This window comes from Falco naumanni, chromosome 2, assembly GCF_017639655.2.
Source record: "Falco naumanni isolate bFalNau1 chromosome 2, bFalNau1.pat, whole genome shotgun sequence".
NCBI lineage: Eukaryota > Metazoa > Chordata > Aves > Falconiformes > Falconidae > Falco > Falco naumanni.
In genome coordinates this window covers 15,359,386-15,378,829 of record NC_054055.1, presented here as the reverse complement: position 1 = coordinate 15,378,829, position 19,444 = coordinate 15,359,386, and the positions used below count along the sequence as shown (strand labels likewise).

Below are 19,444 nucleotides of genomic sequence, written 5' to 3'. Positions count from 1 at the left end.
GCTTTAGGGTTACCTTCTTGTGCTTCAAGCAAAAAAAGTTAAGAGATATGCCAAGCAAGAAAGCTAGAGGCATGCCTGTATATCATATTGCTTGTTAGGAAAACAAAACAAAACAATAAAAAATATCCCCTCCTTTTTATATCTGCCAAGCTTCCTTCTATATATACTCCTTTGACATGTAATGTCATGACATCACACCCAGTTTTCACAGGGAAAAGGGTAATTCCATTATCTTTGTTTTACATCAAAAGGTTTGGGGGAAGATTTCTTTGCTTTAAATAACAAGTATAGTTCCCTTCTATTACTTTACGAATCAAAGCCTCAACCTTTTCACATGGTACAAGCAAAACTGAAGGCATGTTCTCAGAAAACATTGTTTTATATTGTGGGGTTTTCTTACACTTAGAAATAAACATTTGTCAGTCCTGTGAACTCTTAACCAGCAAGTTCAATGTGGGGTCAAACTACCACTAAAAGGAGCACAGCCCCATATTTCACCAATTTAAAAGCAAAGCAAAACAGAACATAACTGCTTAACTGCAATTCTTCGTTCCAATTTTTAAAATCTATGATAATCGTACATGTGTTAATAATAAATTTGCTCATTTACAGAGACTTGACCATTCCTGAAAAACAAATGTGAACATTATTAAATTTAATACCTATCGTTACAGATCATGCAGTCAATTCTCCCTACATATGTAGCATGCTGATGCTACAAACGTGCATGATACTTACCTCACAGCAGCAGGAGCTAGGTAGGCTGACCTTCTCTCTAACACATTACATTAGGTGAAAAATTATCTTCCCATAAAAATTAAACCCTAGAATTTAACATTGAATAGAATACTTTGCACATTCTATTTCTAGATATGTAACTATTAACCTAAAAATAATTTATTAATCATAAATCTTCAAAGAGAAGACATTAAACAAAGACCTACATGTGCACAGATTTGGCTAACGCTCTCCAAAGCATGGAAATCCAGAACTAGGTCACAGCTTTACCCTACAGATCATTTTCAGCTTAGTCTGAACAATAAAAGTCTTTTGAATAAACTGCCTGCATCCAACAATCACGATACACTTTATAATACAGCTTCTATTTGTGGATGAGTGTAACAACCCATGTATCGACAGCAGAAAATGGATGGAGTTGAACGATATACTCATGGACTGCTAGTTCTTTCCTTCTCTATACTTGACACTTGACCTGAAGAGTCAATTTTTTTAAAAAAATGATTTTTATTTCGAGGGTTCCAGATTTATCAATTCTGCTTTGTAAATTTTTGATTAATCCCTCAGTCATGAAATCTAGCCATCCAAAAGAGGTCTGCTAGAAGCGAAAATGCAAAGATTAGTCTTGTCAAAGGAACAAAGACTGTATTTTTTATATGTATATAAATTTACATAGTTACCAAGATTCCTCTACATGAAATTCCTCAAAACATGAAGCTTTTAAGAAAAATAAGATGTAGCCTTTAAGTATGCAGAGACAAAATGTGTTTAGTTTCAAGATAATCATGAAGGATCTTAGATACTATTTCTGCTTTTACAAATACTACAGTAATTTATGCTGAAAAGATTTAATTTATGATTACTAGATTTCTACCTTTACTTCAAAAAACCACAAAAAAACCACAGAAAAAATGTTATGATTACTAGATTTCTACCTTTACTTCAAAAAAACACAAAAAACCCACAGAAAATAATGTTTCAAAACTTAAGTTGTGCCAAAAGTGCTGATATAAACACAGCATAATAACGTCATTCAATCCGAAACTCAGCTTTTAGTAACACATAAGCATCGAAAGCTGCCCTCCAAAATATAAATGTATATGTATGTATTTATCAAATTACAGGTATGAAATGTACTCCAGTATACAACAGAAACCTTGCTGGCGCAACGATAACAAGCTTCCCTGCTTCCATATCTTATATAATGCAAAATAATTTTCATTATTTAATTATGTAAGCATAAATTTTCAACCCACTTGTATTCATTTCTGTTCTGAGGATATGAAATATCTTGCAAACACTTCAGGCCAAATGTCAAGACAGACCTGTCAGGCTTCAAGTAATAAGCCTCTTTCTTTCAATCTAATCTACTAAAAACCCCCATCTGACTTTCTTTGCAAGACTCCATTATACAAAGACCAGTATCATTAAAACAACATAAAATTTGTATAGATAGCATTCTTGCTCCTGCTTCGCAAGTCTAATTAAACACTTTGGCAAAAACACACTGCATTTCTGCTGTGACGTTTAGAACAGATCATTCAAGTTCTATTTTATACAACAAATTATGAAGAGGGTAGATAATGCACTTTCAAGGACTTCAAACAATTCTCAAAATTACCCAGTTGTATAGAACTTCTCATTTGTTTGGTAACTTAAAGTATTTTTAAATTTAGTGTGATAATGTGTATAAACTTTCATTTTCTTCTTTTTAACAGGTTGTGTGCAACAGCTTAGACCAGATCACACTTGGCAAAGATTTGCAATCACCCTGTACCTACTTCACCACAACAAGCAGTAGTATACCTACAACTATCCAAATTTCCATGTAGTTGTAATCAGGGGAAGATCTGTTATGCGAAAAGAAATATATTTTGAATGCTGGAAAATTCTTTCTACTGCAGTGTTCACAACTGTAGACGTTAAAGTTTTCTGTAGGAAGTAACAAAGCTGGCACAACCGTGATTTACTGTAAATTAAAACATTTAATGATTTAGAAGCACTACTTAACAAATTAAAGCTAGGAAAAGACAACCTACCAAAACCCAGTAAAATAGTGTTGCAAATGAGGTTTTACAAAGCCCCAACAGCTCAAAAGAATTACCTAAATATATAAATCTAGTGCTGTTTTCAGGCATTATGAAGTACTCCCCCCAACACAGCGCAGCTGCTCTTCCCAAAGGGCATGGGTCTCCCATAACCCATATGTCATTGATGCCTCCTCTCTCTGGCCATCCTAGACACACTGGCATGTGCGAACTGGCACCAAATGCCATGTTTAGGCAATTGAATCAAATCTTTGAAGCCTTAATGCTTTAGAGCCTATATCTGGTGACGTAAGATTTACTTTTGCCAGAAAGTGAGATGTTTACAAGGACACGTCTCAATAATTTTTCTACGCAGCCAAGTAATACATGCTGCTTTTCTACATTCAGCAATACAAATATTAAGGATGGATTTGGATATGTTTGTGTGTGGCAGGCAGAGGAAGGGTGGTGGTGTCCTTCATCGGAAACCTGTTATCATGTGACACATTAAAAACTTCATTAAATGGAATTTAATCACTAAAAGTACAAAACCTACGCATAGTAAGAGAAAATTATGACGACTCCTTGATTGTTTCTTGCTGCCCATTGTGACTGTACAGCAAATTACCGTCCATAAATAAGCCTGAAGGCTTTGACACTGCTATGTTCAGTGGCTGCACCTTTGTCACTAGATGGTTGTGTAATCACGATTTGGCTTCTCCCTGTACTCCTCTTTCAGCTGCTACCACCACCCATCCTACAAACTGCTACAGGAGTCAAAAATGCCTACAACAGAAAGTGAATGCCATCTTTTCCAACAACTCTGCAAGAACTAATTTGAAACGATTCAAAAGATTTCTCTTCCCTATCCCAACAGCTCTGCAGACACTCCAGAGTTAGCCCATGCAGCTTCCAATAGAGCACCACAAAACAACTGTTGGCTTTACCCCAAAGTTAATGACAGAACAAAAATACAAGACTACTGCATTTTAAGATTCTAAATAAGTGATTTTTGTTTAGGAAATGTTAAACTCCCACAACAAAGAGCTATGGTACTTCCTAAAAATTGTATCCCATTTTTTTGGAACACGTTGCAATCTGATTTTACAAGAAAAACTATTATGTTACACAAAAGACTGCAGAAAAATGCTGTGTTTATTCAAGTATAATTCACTATCTTCCATCTCCTGCAAAACAATGTATAATAAAAGAAAAAGAAAATTTGTACTAGTAGAGGCAGTAACCAATTTTCTTTCCCTCTGGTATTTATTTCTATATGCCAGGAACTACAAGATAAAACAAAAACTTGGGTTGTTTTTTTTTGCAAAGGAGAACAACAAAGGGGAATAAAATCACCTCCTAACAACAAGTTCATTATAAATAAAATTCATAACCTAGGACACTTATTTAAGCACCAAAGTCAGAACAGCAGCAGAATCAACTATAAAAGCCAGGAAACTATTTACCTTCACTCCATCTTATCTGGCATTAGTCAGCACGCTGAATTATTCACTTTGGTGCTTGCCTTTTTTTTTTTTTTTTAAAGCCAAGTTTGAAATTTACCAAGCAGCACATTTGCAGATAAAGGCACTGACTGATAATACTTTTGTGCTCTATGGATAGGGCAAGCTGCCTTTCCTATATTTCATTTCCCAAAAATAAAAAAAAAACCAACAGAATTTGAAGGAGATAATTTAAGAAGAAAAACTAAATCCCCATGTCCTTGAACATCAGAAACTGCTGTGGATTTGTTTTCTTCTCCTGAGACTCTTTCAGATTTAAACTGATAGCATACTATTCGAAAATTAGAAACATGGAAATTGACAGCTGTATTAAGGCAATATTAACAAAGTGCTCAGAATTCCAGTTTCTCTGAAAGGTCAACAAAAATACTTCAGCAAAACGATGTGATTCTCAATCAATACCAACAGTTGAAAAAAATACTAGCACAGCCCTACAACAAAGCTGGTATGAAAGCCAGCCTTCCCTAAAGCGTTACCCTCAAAACTTTTTAAAAACTCATTAACAAATATGGTTACAACCTTTCTCCAAATGTTCTTGGGCACATCTATCAATGCATACATATTTTATTGACTTTTGCATCATTTTAATTAACTCACTGTCCACAAAAAGCCTTCACATCTGCAAAGAGCATACTAGCTTAACTGAAATGGCAGTGCAGTCATGCAATATGAACTGTGAACAACCAAGACTGACAGGCACTGAAGATGCACCAAAGCAGAGCCCATCAGAAAAATTTTAATAATAAAAAAATAACAAAAACCACTAACACAAAAGCACCACCAAAAAAACCACTTTATGATCTTTGAATTTTGTTTGTCTGACTGCAGTTCAAACTGTAATATTCCATTCCCTGCAACTCTGCTGCATAGTTATCAAGTACAAAAGTATATTTAAGTGAAATTACATTCCACAGTATCCACAATTTTTTACAAATACTAACCTCTTCTTTCACAGGTCTTCCAAAAAATAAATGGATTTTTATTTAAGCACTTGTGAAGGAGACCGGTAACACAGGAAAGCTCAAGATTAACTAACATTTATCTTCCAAGAAAATTTTGAGCAAAGCAGGAAAGGTAAGGTCTCTGAACAATGAGGAAGCGCTGAATAATAAGGAGAGGGGAGAAAAGCACATCATTCTGGTAGAAGAGACAATTATGCATTTATACCACAGGATGGATAAATAGTGTTCAACAGTCAGGTATGTACGACTGGTTTTGTACTTCATTTTACAAGTGGAAGAGTTCCCTCTTAACATGAGTTCTCCATGTATGACATAAATAGTGCCATGGTACATACATCATACTCACAGTGGCAAAAAAAATACAAGATAAACTGTATTTGCTCAAAAGCCACAAATCTGTATTGAAAAAGACAACCTCAGCTTAAAAGTGCCAGGCTCTTTATAGAGAGACTTTACACTTGTCATAGTCAACTCAGAGAAAGATACAGCTGTAACTCTGGAGTCCAGCCCCACCAAAACTTTATAGATTCCACATTAAAATCTTTTCAAGCCTGTCTTACCTCCCGCAATAAGCACAAGGAGCACTTACACATCCTCAAGTGCCTGCATGAGAGTGAGTGAACAAGAAGTATTCTGCATCTGCACTGTAGCCCTCCATAGGGATTCCCCTGGCTATCCCCAAAGCAGAAGAAATTGGCACACAGAGCTCATTTTCATTCCCATAAAAAAGTGGCATGCAGGAAAAAGTTAAGAAGTTCCATCACCCTGACTGAGGTGATGACAGCTCACTGCAAAAGCACATGCTTCAACCCTCCTTTGTACAATGAATTTAAAAAATCTGAGATCCTTGCTAGTGAAGAAACATTAGAGCCCATCACCAGACTCCGCTACTACCCTATTCCAAGCACCTACACTCTTACTCTGAACGACCCTCTACAGGACTCCCTTCTTGGTGAGAAGAAACAATTCAGAGGTGACCCTCTCCAAGCTAAAACAACTCAGCCCACTGCCACCTTCACTGGAGCCCTCATCACAACCCCACTTACAGTTTACCTAGCATTCCAGCCACTATAGTGGATATTCTAAACCTCAAAATTATCGTAAACACACATAATTTGGATAAAAACTTACACATTTCCAGATTTACACAAAATCCTGATTCATATGAAACTCTACTGGTCAGAGGCAATAAGCAGACAGAAATCAAACACAGCTGCATTTTCTCTTTAATAAGGGCTCCTAGTCATCTTGCCATTAGCTACGAAAACAAGATCCTCACAACAAAGTTAAATTCCTCAGTAACAAGCTGTTCTTTTGGTGCCTGATCTGACATATTGTACCTTGAAACCCTGGTCTTGTGTCTAGACAACTAGAAATACTCACTGGCATCTTTTAAAACTCCTTTCCAAGATAAAAGCTTCCTCTCCTTTGTACGTGAGCTTGAACTGAACTAGCATGGAGCTTACCTCACATAAAATACTTACCACATCTTTACATTACAAAGGTGGCCTTTAAAATAGCTTTTCTTGGAAATCCACAGCATGAAAAACAAACATTACACTACATTTTGGGAGAAAATTTTTGAATATTCAAGTCAAACAATCCCTGCACATTTTTATGGCCAAAGGCAACATGCTGAACAAACCCCACCTTACAAACATGGGGTTCCTGACTGGAGATAGTCAAACTGGAATGACTCCAAGAACTATTACCACAGCTTTTGGGTAACAGGGAAAGCAATGCATCTCCTTAGGTGTTCAGAAGAACAGCTAAACCTACCCACTCCGGTGTCCCAACCACACTAACCACTGCAAAGCCAAACTCAGGCAGGGATTTACATACAGCACTACCCACAGTCAGCAACTATTGGGGCACAGGCAGAGAGAGGGGCACAGCTACAGCATGCACATGATGCCACACCACAATTAGTCCTGCTTAATATAAGACATTGCAACCCAACAGTTAAAATCCAGAACATTAATGCAAATAAAACTTCCTAAAGTCCTCACAGCACACAAGAGAGAGCACCCAACTTACTGCGAGATCAGCTTTCTAATTATTCTTTATAAACATACAGTAATACATCCCCATCACCACTTACGTGCTATAATATGAGTATTGGAAGTTATTAATTTTATGTGTAATTTCATGCTAATTTCATTATTACTTAATGGACTTAGTGAATAGGGATTTATTCTCCTCACTTAAAATCCTTTACTAAAGCTTTCTGAAAGTTTGGTGTTTATTGCCAAAAATAGCTATACAAGTACACAAAGTACATATCACTAAAACATGCACATCCAATAAGGTTTGTTTCTATCACAGATCAATAACCTGGATCCAGAAGTGAGAGCTAAGCTTTCCCTACCATTCTGCACAGCTGTTATGATGTGCAACTCATCTGTATGGACTAAAAGTATATTCATTCACAGGCAAAATGACATAAATATTCAGATTTAATATGCCCTCAGTAATGTGTTATGTATCAAATACAACCACAGAACACTATTCCAAGAATTAAGTTTATGTTGATGTTCATGTTACTGCCCATACAAATATGAATTCTGTAATTTAAAGAAAAAAAACCACTGCAGCTATTTCAGACTTTAAAAGCATACAGAGGCTTCTAATTAGTTCCTTATAGTATATAAAAGATAAGCATGTCTGAAAAATGTTAAACAGTTTTTAAATCTTAAAAATACTGAAAAGGACTGCTATTTTAGAAGAACTATTTTAAAGTAATAGAATTTACAATAACTTTCCTGAGACTTACTAGCATATGTCACATATATTCACAGGTATACTGGCACTGATCTACCTTGAAGAAGAGAATCCTAAATCTATACCCTCAGCTATGAAAGACTTTTGACTAACGCTGCACTTCACTTTTATCTCTATTCCATTATTTCTCTATATTAAAAACATATCTCAGATTCCGGAGACAGATTAAGTAGTACCATCTAGAATATATGTTAAGTATCAGAAACAGATTACAGTGATGTGGATCTCTGCCAGACCACAAAGCGTTACCATATCATAACTCCACTGAGGAGATACCAACCAGGGCTGCAGTATATGACTTTGAAGTACTATTCTTTTTGAGATGAAACGCACTGCTCTTTTCATGCTCTGAAAGAAAAACACATTTAGTTTCCTTGTGTTTATTTTGAAATTGGCACTACACTGTTATCAAGTTCTTGAGAGGATTTCTTATGCAACATGAAACAGTGAATATTTGTCATGAAGGTCACAGACAGCTTCCAGAAGACCTCAGGACCACTCAAAAAAAAAAAAAAAAAAAAAAAAAAAAAAAAAAAAAAAGAGGCACTAAACTTTCATTCCCATCCAAACTGCCAATAAATTCACAGATTAAAATCCAGATCCTCAGCTGCAGCTAAAGGGCACTCCAGGATAAGACCACCTTTGTTCCTCAGCAGTGGTCCAAGCCATTGACATAAACGGATTAGCCCGAACAGTAATCTGTGCTACCTCTCAAGAGCAACCAAAACCATCACAGCAGGTAGACACCAACACAAACATTTTCAGATTGCATCCCCATGTTATTGAACATGAAGTACCATTTTGTTACCTATGGTCCCACTACAGCACAGATCCATTTTTTGGCAGTAGAATAAACCTACTAAACTCCTAGGCAGAATCTCTGGTGTTACTCGGTTAATTCATATGAGATACATAAAACTCAGGGACTTTCTTGCTTGTTCCTGTCTCCATAATAACAGTATCGTTGAATAAAGTCTCAACTAAACTCTGCCACAAACTTTCCACTTTAAACTGAGTCTCCTGAATAATTTTACGTAAAAAACCAAACCCAACCCAACCCACAAATGTAATCCTGTCACTGGCAAGCTATTTTCAAATTTCTTTACAGAAAGCAGAAAAAAATACAAGACACTGATGGCAGTGTCACAGTCACATAATCTGCCAAATTGTTCTACACCAAGTTTCTATTTGCGGAAAATAGACACTACTTTTAAAAAAACAAAAATCAGATTTAAACATACTTGCAGAGTCTTACTACAAATTGAGAGAGGGCCTTCACTGTGGATGGTTTACAAGCAGCAACAAATCCAACCTCTGTCAAACTAAACACAATCCCAGCTAGCAACCGCAAAATACACTAGATTTCCACAAATACATAAGAGTACTCAGCTGCAACAACATTTTAAGTATTCCTGCAGAACTATACTTTTGAGGCCCAGCAGACATACAAGTAAGAATGTCTTAATTTTTTCTTCAAGTGTTGCTCTCAGAAATAAACAGGCCTTCTAAATAATTTTCTCTACATTCTAAGAAAGATTGCTTAGCAACTTTTATCTCCCTTCAAATTTCTTTTCAGATACAAAGAAAACATAGTATTGAAGTGCATAATGCTATTTGCAGAACCTCAACTGATGTCTCAGGAAACTTTTTTTTTTTTAACAATTCTTGCAGTGTGTTGACTTATCATTCTTTTCCTCCCTCAGTATTTCCTCACTATCATTGCTTGCAAAACTTAGTGGTACATCTGTGAATTCATATTTGTCTGGAGGTATACCAAGTGAAAAATGTTCCAGTCATTGCTTTAAGATGTTCTGTAACATAACAGAAGCTGTCAAGAAATTAAAGGCTCTCCTTCTAGCAGACTTTACAGGGTAATTTTTAATAACTGAATTTCAAAAGATAGACCTCTGAATTATGTTAAAACTGATGAAGAGCTGGGGTCTCAGAGTTCAGATTTGATATGAGAACAATGAAATTAAAATTTCTCACTTGCATTCTGTTCATTTTCAGTAGCTAAAACGAAAGCAGTGTACTCAGTCATATCCCTTTAACAATTATGGTGAGCTAAAGTTTACGCATGCAAAATCATGGCAGGGAAAGCTTGCTGCTTCAGTAGGCTCAATTAATTGCTGCAAAATGAGACAACATGGAAAACGAGTATTGATCAGCAGCTCTGCCTTTCACCATAGTTAGAATGGGAAATAACCAAATTAGTGGATCCAATACTGTACAAAGAAAAGACTGAAAATAAGCTGTATTATCTCTTTTACATAAAACCACAAGAATGATTAGTCACATTCCAGATATTTCTGGATTCCTGCAAGCTAGAGCAGCACTCACAGGCTGAGTCACAACTGAGCTCTCCATCCTGCTCCGTATTGCATAAGCAGATATACAGACATCACCAAAAGTTTACATTCTGACTTTTACTGAGAACCAAAGCTGACTGACCAGAAAAATAAAACAAAGAAATCCCACTTCCTGCATATACCATGACCATGGCTTTCAACAGTCACAGAAGTTTACTTTGGAAGAAGTCTCAGTTTAAAAACAAACAAACAAAAAAAAAAGGCAGCATGCCCTTAGTCATTTTATTTACAATACCATAAAAGTATTGCTTACCAAGTCTGCTGCAAGGACCATATTCAGAGAGGCTAATTTCCTACTACAGCCTTATGCCAAGCCAAGCCAAGGAAGAGTGTTATGGGCCTTGAATGATCTAAACTAAGTTTAGATATACACAAACAGCAGTCACAAACTCTAAGGTGAAATACAGATTACGGGTACCTGAAGTTGTCCCTAATCCCACATCTGAGAGGTGCAACTTGTCCCCATCCAGGTCCTGACTGAGCTATCCACTTGCTACAGGTGATGTCTGGCAGTTTTTTAACATGAAGAGTTCAGTGTTCCTGCTGTAGAGGTGATCATTTTGCTGCACTCAGATACTCAGCGTTTGTTTCTAGTCTCTCAACCCTGCTGGAAACTGCCAGCAGCTACTGCCGGCTTCCCAGCATTCCCAACAAGGGAGGGGTTAAACATCCTCCAGTACACATCCCCCCCACCTATTTCATGGAGTTAAGACAACAAAAAGGAGAGAGAAACCAAATCAGGTAACAATAACAAGGGTGGGTGGCAGGAAGGAAGAAACAGTTTACACTGCCAGCCTACACTTCCATCTGAAGTATAATGCTGCACCAAGGCCCAGCATAAATATGAATCGTTATCTCATCCACAGGTTACAGCTGTTCATCCCCGAAGCAAATGAGATGAAGGACATGCAAACACTGTTTCAGAGTATGTTTAATGTGTTAGGATGCTGTGGAATTTCCACTACACGGTCATACATAAAAATGCCAGTCATTACTAAGATATTTCTTGTTGGTTGTTAAATAAATAGGTAAGGCATTTTTTAATCTGTGGAAGGAAAAAGGTGGTGGGTAAAATGGTAAATACAAGTCATTCTGAAATATACCCAAATATATACATTCAACATCAGCTTTGACAAGTTTATCCCTGGCCACCGCTGCAGATAACAGAGAAGGAGGTTCTTCATCTAGTTACAAGAAACACTGCAATATGCTACAAAGGCTGGATCAATACATAAGGAGTCAGGAAGGAACTCCTCCAGGCTCTTCTTTCTAACACAAATCCCATCAATTCCTTCTCCAAAAGAAGGCAAAAAAACCCAAAACAAAACAATGAGAATGCCAAAGTATAGGATACTTCTATCTGTTACAATCAGCAAACAATAGTGACAAAATAAATAAATAAAGGGAAGGAAAAAATATCCATACAGAAAAACCCGATAAGCTAATTTTATCTTAGGCTATAATGAGTTAGAACTTTCAACACAGGGGTACAAAAATACAGAGGAATAATTAGACCTTTATTATAAAAAAAAACCCAACCTTGAGAGACTAACTTATGACTATTATGCACAAAAGCTGCTAAGAATACAGTAACTTTCAGAACCAGGAAAAAGGATCTACTGAAGGTAAAAGGAAAAGCAGTTAAAAAAGAAGAACAGAGATACATGACTTCTTCGGTTTTGTCCTGATACATTGTAATGCTATGAGCGAGCAAGAATCTGTGTTCCAAGAATATTACGATAGTGCACTTATTCTTAAATGAAAGAATTGTTTAGACTAAACGATGGACAACAAAACTCAGCTGCCATACAACCAGCTACTCTTTTAAGCCCCTCCTGTCTGAACCTTATTCCTGGATGCCAAGATTCCCCTACTGACATATCATTAGTTGCACATCCATCCTTTTCCCTGTTAGCCTCAATTAACAGTTATTAAAAAGGAATTCCTTAAGCTATTCATCACCAATCTATACTAAATTTCCTACAGAAAAGAACACACATGTACACTTTTCCACTAAAGACACTAACAAGGCATGAACTGTGCAGGGTTTCTATTTGTTATTTTTCCACCAGCTGCCATATATAAGTGTTTTAGACCACAGGCTCCATCCTCTCACATGTCTGCAAAGGTGTCACACCAAACATTCAGTTTTATTAAAAATTATCTCTCCCATACCACCTACATCTCTTAAATATAGCATATGGATTCAATAGCTGGACATAATGAAATTGAAAATCTTTACTTGTTTTGATAGATTTGAGTGTTCTGCTGTTTATCAAATGCCAAAAAAAAAGTCCCAAACCAAACCTAAACCCAAACCAAAAAAACCCAACAAAAAATCACCCTCACCATGAGTCAAAATCATCACTCTTGGTTACTACTCTTGAACGAAAAAGAATCTGCTATCCTAGGGGGTATGCAAAGAGCTGCCCACGAAGAAAATGCTGGCAGAGCCTTTTTGTACCTACATAAAAACACACCAATACAGGAAACACCGGACACCATAATACTTTCAGTCATACAGACCCCTTACTGTGAACTTCTAATATCCCTGGAGAATTAGATCTGTGAGAAGTATCATAGGCACACAGAACAGAGATGCAGCTTCCCAGATTCTTGTGATAACTCCACTGAAATAAAGGAGATTATTCAATTGAGCAATAACTTCTGGACTGAGCGCTGGTTTTTCATAGCTTGTTTTTTAAATAGTCAGCTACAGTGTTTAAACAAATACCAAATAATTTTCATTTCGTCCACTCCAACAAAACTGTGTGATTAACTTCACAAGTCCATAAACCACCTCACATCTCTTTATTACTACAAAAGAAATAAAACTTGCGAACAGCCCTCCTGTTATTCACAGTCAAACCCTAGCTACTACCAAATGGCAAAACTGACGAAGTGCACGATGAAATTATTGAACATATTCAGAGATGCTCTGTTGCCACTACAATCATCAGTACTTATGTGAGAAATTGAACAAAATTAGGCTCTAGATATGCAGTATAGTCTTCAAGCACTACCCCATATATGTGTAGTCCTAATTAAGTTAATGAAACTACCCAGAGGTCAGTATCAGCAGGTTTCATTCCAGGAGTGGAGTTTTAACCTGTAAGTAGCGCACATTGCTAAGGAACAATGCACCACAAACTTACAATATCCGGAATGTGGTGTGTCACTACCCAATTTATTAGTAGAATACAAATGATAAAGTACTGTGTTAATTATTTAAGAAGTGATGTTGAAATGGTTAGGTGGTAAAATCTGTTGTAGTTTTGAAAGAAGTCAGCTAAATGTCAGAGAAAAGGAGGCTGGATCAAATTATGCCTACATACAAGCAGAAGGCTTACTGAAGATCTGATAATTTACTATGAATTATATATAGCAGATTCTTCTCAAAGGTGGAACAGGAAGACAAATTAACACATTTTTAAGAAGCAGCAATTAGAATAGTTTTATTATTATTATGAGAGGGTTACTTCATGAATCTGACAAACAGTTTGAAACATAATTATTATAATACTTTAATAATTCACAGCAGATTTACTAAGCATGATGGAGTCTTCATAACATGACACTCCATCACACTGATGCCAACTCCTACAGAAATGGGAAATCATTTTTTTTGTAAATGCAAATTACATAGTGGGTGGATAAGATAAATGCAAACTGCAAAATCCAACACTAAATAAAAACATATATGAACAAGGTGACAGCCTGGTAAGCACTCCTCCTTAAAGAGCAATCAAATAACAATCACATTTCTTTCCTGAACAAGCTCCTTTGAAATAAGGATGGTAACAAAAGGAGATCCAGAATCCGTTTTCAAGTGCTCTTTTTACAAAGTAATATTTATTAGCTGTATTTAATAACTTGGATTTCTAAAACAGTTCAAACTTTCAGAGAGAAACTGCAGCTAATAATGCACAGACTCAACAAAATGATCCTAAGACAGACCAGAATATGTCTATTTATTCAGTTGAAATTTACCAACATGGGTAACATCTTCATTCAAATGTTTTTGCCGTGAATCAGTATTTAAACATCACTATGTATAACAAGCTTCTTCCTGATTTGAAGAAACAGAGCATTGCTAGGCCTAGCTATCCCTGTCAGTGGTATTTTCATTACATCATAACAACAGAAGGAAACAGTCTTCATAGAAACAAAATAGTATTTTACCTATCTTAAAATCTGTATATTTTGTATAAAATGTCAAATGTCCAACATAAGCCTAGCAGCAGCATCACAATTCCCAGGCAGGCAGGACCTAGAAGTAGTGTGGAGGTGGCAGTGCATTCAGCTCAGGGTGAGAAGGAAGAGGAACACTTCATGTCAGTCAAGGGACTCCTCCAGGCAATCTAAAAAGCACCACTAAGATATTTGCATCTAACCCTCTGCAGCTAAGGAAAGCATTTCCATGATACAACGCTAGACAGACACGTGCAAGTGAAAAGGGGATTCAGAGTACTCTAACAGCCTGAGAGACCCTAAAAAAAAAAATGCATGAAGATGTATAGTTGAAAGGATTTAAAGTCAGATGCAACAGTCTCCTCATCAACCTTTTTGTTCAGGGGGCAAAATTTATAGTATTTGAGAAAGGTAGAGGGAGAAGCAAAAAAGGAAAGAAAAAAAAAAAAGGAGTGAGCTTAACACCATGTTTGATCATCCTCTGTATCTTACTGCTTCTTGGCAGAATTCACTCTTTATGACTGCAGTACAAAAGCTGCGAAGGAAACACTGAACATAAGCGACTAAAGGATACCATTATTTCAATAGCCCATTTGTCATACATATGCACCATTAATTGTATAGCGATGGCTGAAACAAGGACTACTCTGTTTTACGGTTATCACTACCAGGACAGGTTTTACTCGCAAAACAGAATTTCATCCTGAAAGGAAAAAAAGCATGGACAAGTCTGCTGCTTTTAGGAAAAAAAAGTACCTTTAAATGTGAACAGTCATGGGAGATACATGAAAATATTCTTCTCTAAAAATAAAGAACCAACATATCGAACTGCAGCCACAACTTTTTTTTTTTTCCAATTAAGTGATTTATGGAAATATATACAAACGAGGAAAGTCATGCTGAATGAAAGATTACCTAGCAGACCAGCTTCATCCCCCCCTCCGCATGCCCTGCTATACCTTCCTATTTCGAATGTACCGAGCCGAGTATCCAATACAGGCTGAAGTCCGCCATAAGAAGTACTAGGAGTGCCCTTGAAAAATGTCCAGATTGCAGCTAGTGCACAAAAGACCTCGCCATGTAAATAAGTGCATGAGAATTTCTCTTTCGCTCTTGACCCGGCAGCAAGTGAAGAGATTAAGTTCCCATCAACATCGGAAGGCAAAGTGTCGGTAAGAAACAAGCGAAGTTTGAAAGAAAAGGAAGGAGGCTGAGACTAATTTCAGCTGGTTAGAAAGAAGAAAAAAAAAAAAAAAAAGGAAAAAAAAAGGAAAAAATGGCTCGAGTAAACCATTCTGAATGCTCTACTTTATTTTGCCCCCCAAAATGCTCCACAAGAGCTGAGCAGCAGCGCTACGCCAAATAAGCAAGAGCAGTCAGGTATTACTGCCATAGGTAAGAGGAAGCAGCTATCCTCCCTTGCCTTGCTACACAGAAGGCAACGCTGCAGATTTCCCTCTCCGCTACCAAAAAGCTAAAACAAAACGAGCATCTGGGGCGGGGGGGGGGGGGGGGGGGGGGGGGGGGGGGGGGGGCTGGGTGGTGTGCGTGTGGTGTTATTAATTGGGAACTTTTTGTTCCTTAAATACATGTACCCGAGACCTTTTTTTTTTTTTTTTCACCCACGCCCCTCTTCTTTCCATCTTCTCTGCCAAAACAGGTTGGAATATACGTTATACCATAATAATACTATTAAATAAGGCGTATAAGACTTACCATATCAGCTGGAACGCTGCTGGACATCTTGATGTTACCCTAAATGGCTTAAAATCAACTTAAAAAAAAAAAAAAAAAAAAAAAAAGCACCAAGAGCCCGTCGCAGATCTTCAAGAAGCAAAACCAGTGTCAATGTCGGAGGCAGCAACTTCCACGTTCCCTACGAAAAAGCGGTGCCCGATGTGCAGCGGGGAAGGCGGCCGGTTGAGGTGAAGGAATATCCAGGGGCAAGCGGTGCCGGGGCTGCACCGGAGGAGCCGGCGGGAGACCAGAGATGGCAGCAGATCCCTGTCAGCAGCGGCGGCAGCAGCACCAGCGGTGCCAGGTAGACCAGGCAGGACTACACCGCCACATGAGCTGCGTGCGGGCTTTTTCCCCCCTCTCTCCCTCTTCCTTCTCTCCCAGCCTTGACAAATGACGACGGGATGATTCACGGGATAATGGTGCGTCCAAGTCACCTCCTCAGTCAGCGCAGGCGACCCGGGCGCGCAGGCAGGCAGGCAGGCAGGCAAGACCTCGCTCCTGCCCTCGGCTGCGGGGCAGGGAATCGGGAGGGCCGGGGTGGGCTCGGGGCCGCTGGGGAGGACGCCGGGCTTCGGGCCCCCCCTAGGCGGTGTGCGACATTCAACAGCGTCTGCCGGGGAGACGGGCCGGGAAGGGCTGCCTGAGGGGCGGCCGGAGGGGAAAGCCCTCCCCCGCGGCGCTTCGGCGGCGACAGCACTCGGCGGGGACCGGGGGGCGTTCAACGGCGGCCGCCTCCCGCAGTCTCAGGTCTCCGCTCGCATCGCCGCCGCCGCCGCCTCAGCCCGCCCTCCCTCCCCCGAGTCGTCCTCCGGCGGTTCCGGGCGCTCCCCCTCCCCCGCCGCCCGCGCCGCCTCGCCCCGCTGCGAGCCGGAGCTGCCGGTCCTCAGCGCGATCCTCGCCCGCAGCCGCCCCCTGTCATCTTCGGCTCAAACCAACATGGCGTCTGCCGAGCCGAGAGAGGGGACACGGCGGGGGAGCGACGGACCCCCCCCACACCCCCCCCGCCGCGTCACGCGCCGCCGCGCCGCGCGGCACCATGGGGCTTGTAGGCTGCCGAGAGGCGCGGGGCCTGGCCCCGCCTCCCCGCCGCGGCCCCGCCCCGCAGCAACCGTTACCAGCGCGGGGAAGCGGCCGGCGCCGTGCGGGGCCCCCCTCGCCCTCGGGGCGCTCCCCGCTCGCCCAGCGGCACCGGCGGGGCCCGGGCGCCGCTTCCCCCGCGCTGGCGGCAGAGGCGCGCGCGGAGTCCCCCCTGCTGCCGCCGCCACCCGGGCGAGTTACCGCAGACATAAATCGTCGTTCTCCCAAGGGCGGCTGCGGCTTCCTCACGGCGTTTGGGGCTCCCCTGGCAGCCCTTCCTCCATGGATCCCGTTCCCAGCGTGTGGGCCTGTGCCGGACTCTCGGACGGCCTCCAAAAAAGAAAAAAAGAATTTTTTTATTTTACTGTTTTCTTTTTTTTTTTTTTTTTTCTCACACCCCCAGATCTGCAAGTCTGGGCCTGTACATCTGTTCTTTGTATTCCTCAGCTGTTACATTTGGGGTTTAGAGTTTAAAATCTCAAGGTTCTTCTTGGGTTGTTTTGTTGTTGTTGTTGTTGTTGTTGTTGTTCCCCTCAAACTGTGCAGTTTCATTAATGAAAAAAGCTCTGTCAAAGTTCTTCTTGGGTGGTGGTGGTGTTCCCCCCAAAACTGTGTAGTTTCATTAACGAAAAAAGCTCCTGTGAGATTCAGGGTGAAAATGATGACTTCCAACTTGGAAGTGTCTGGGAAAAGGCCCTTAGCATGTGAGATGCCCCCTTCAGAAGCCATCCCACTGCCCAAAGGGCTGCGTGGTTGTCAGGGACCCCCATCCTCTGAAGTGGTGTGTGTAACCGGTATTTTATCCCTTATTCCAGGCTGCTCCCGGATACCAGCATTCAACAAAGGCTGTGATAAAAATATGCTTCCCATCTTGAAGATACAAAAAAATCCTACACAAGGTGCAGCTCTATTGAAGAAGTGAGTAGGGCTTTTGAGAGGACTATGGAGGAACACGTTCATATGCCCGTACTGTAAAACTGTCCAAGAAAAAAAAATAAAATTAAGAAAACCAAGTAGTTGGAGCTTGTGACAGATGCAGCCTGGTTCCTTCAGGGACAGATCTCATGTAAAACCACAGGAAATTAAGGCAGAGTTGTTCCCTTTAGTACTAAAAGTTTGAGGGTGCCTTTCCTCTTTAGGACTTCAGGCAGCAAATGCAACCCCTGGCAAGCTACCGTCCCTTGCAGAGGTTATAATTCTTTTCTTTATACTCTGCTCCAAAGCAGCACAAAGCTACCGACCTCGGAAAACAGACCTGACAGCAAGCAGCCCTGTCTGATGCCTGGGAGAAGAGTTGGGAGCCAGCAGAAGCGGCCCCCGTGCACAGGGCCTCTGTGAGGATCCTGTGCTGTCACACACTGTGTGACTTCAGGCACTCCCTGCCTTATCACCCTAGTCTGCTTAGATGGTACGGTTTTGGGAGGCAGTGGCTGGGGCATCTCTCACAGGAGGAGAGGCTGAGAGCTGGGACTGTTTGGCCCCACAAAGAGAGGTCTTGGAGGGATCTCATCAGTGTAAGTGCCTGGTGGGAGGGAATGAAGAAGAGAGAGCCAGGCTCTTCTCAGTGGTGCCCACTGACAGAATAAGGCAATGGGGACAAGGTAAAAACCAGTAAATTCAATCTGAACATGAGAAAAGACTTCTTTTACTGTGAGGGTGACCAAATACTGGCACAGGTTTCCCAGAGAGGTTGTGGAGCCGCTGTCTGTGGAGATACTCAAAACCCAACTGGGCAAGGTCATGGACAACCTGCACTGGCTGACTCTACTTGAGCCGGGTGTTGGACTAGATGACCTCCAGAGGTCCCTTTCAACCCAAATGATGCTGTGACTGTGACTCTCCTCCAATAAATGTTTTTGTAGTACCTTATATCATCATCCCCAATCTCAGTCAGATCTTCTAGCCACCAGTGGGATAAAAAGGCTTGTGTTTATGGCAGTAATAGCAAATTGCTGAAGCACTTCTTACCTTTTCTCCAATTGAATATCCTTGAGGGACAGAGAAAGTGCAAGGGTTCCTCGTTCTTTTTTCTTTTC

The 19,444-nt window shown here is 40.1% G+C and overlaps 1 protein-coding gene across 1 annotated transcript in view; it reads right to left on the bottom strand.

Annotated features, from left to right (window-relative positions):
- UBL3 (ubiquitin like 3) overlaps positions 1-17,296 on the bottom strand; it is a 58,891-nt gene extending 41,595 nt beyond the window's left edge. Inside the window, exon 1 of the mRNA XM_040583750.1 lies at positions 16,308-17,296. Coding sequence (XP_040439684.1) covers positions 16,308-16,334 — 27 coding nt within the window. The 5' untranslated portion in view covers positions 16,335-17,296. The remainder of the gene's footprint in view (positions 1-16,307) is intronic.
- Between the last annotated feature and the right edge of the window lie 2,148 nt (positions 17,297-19,444).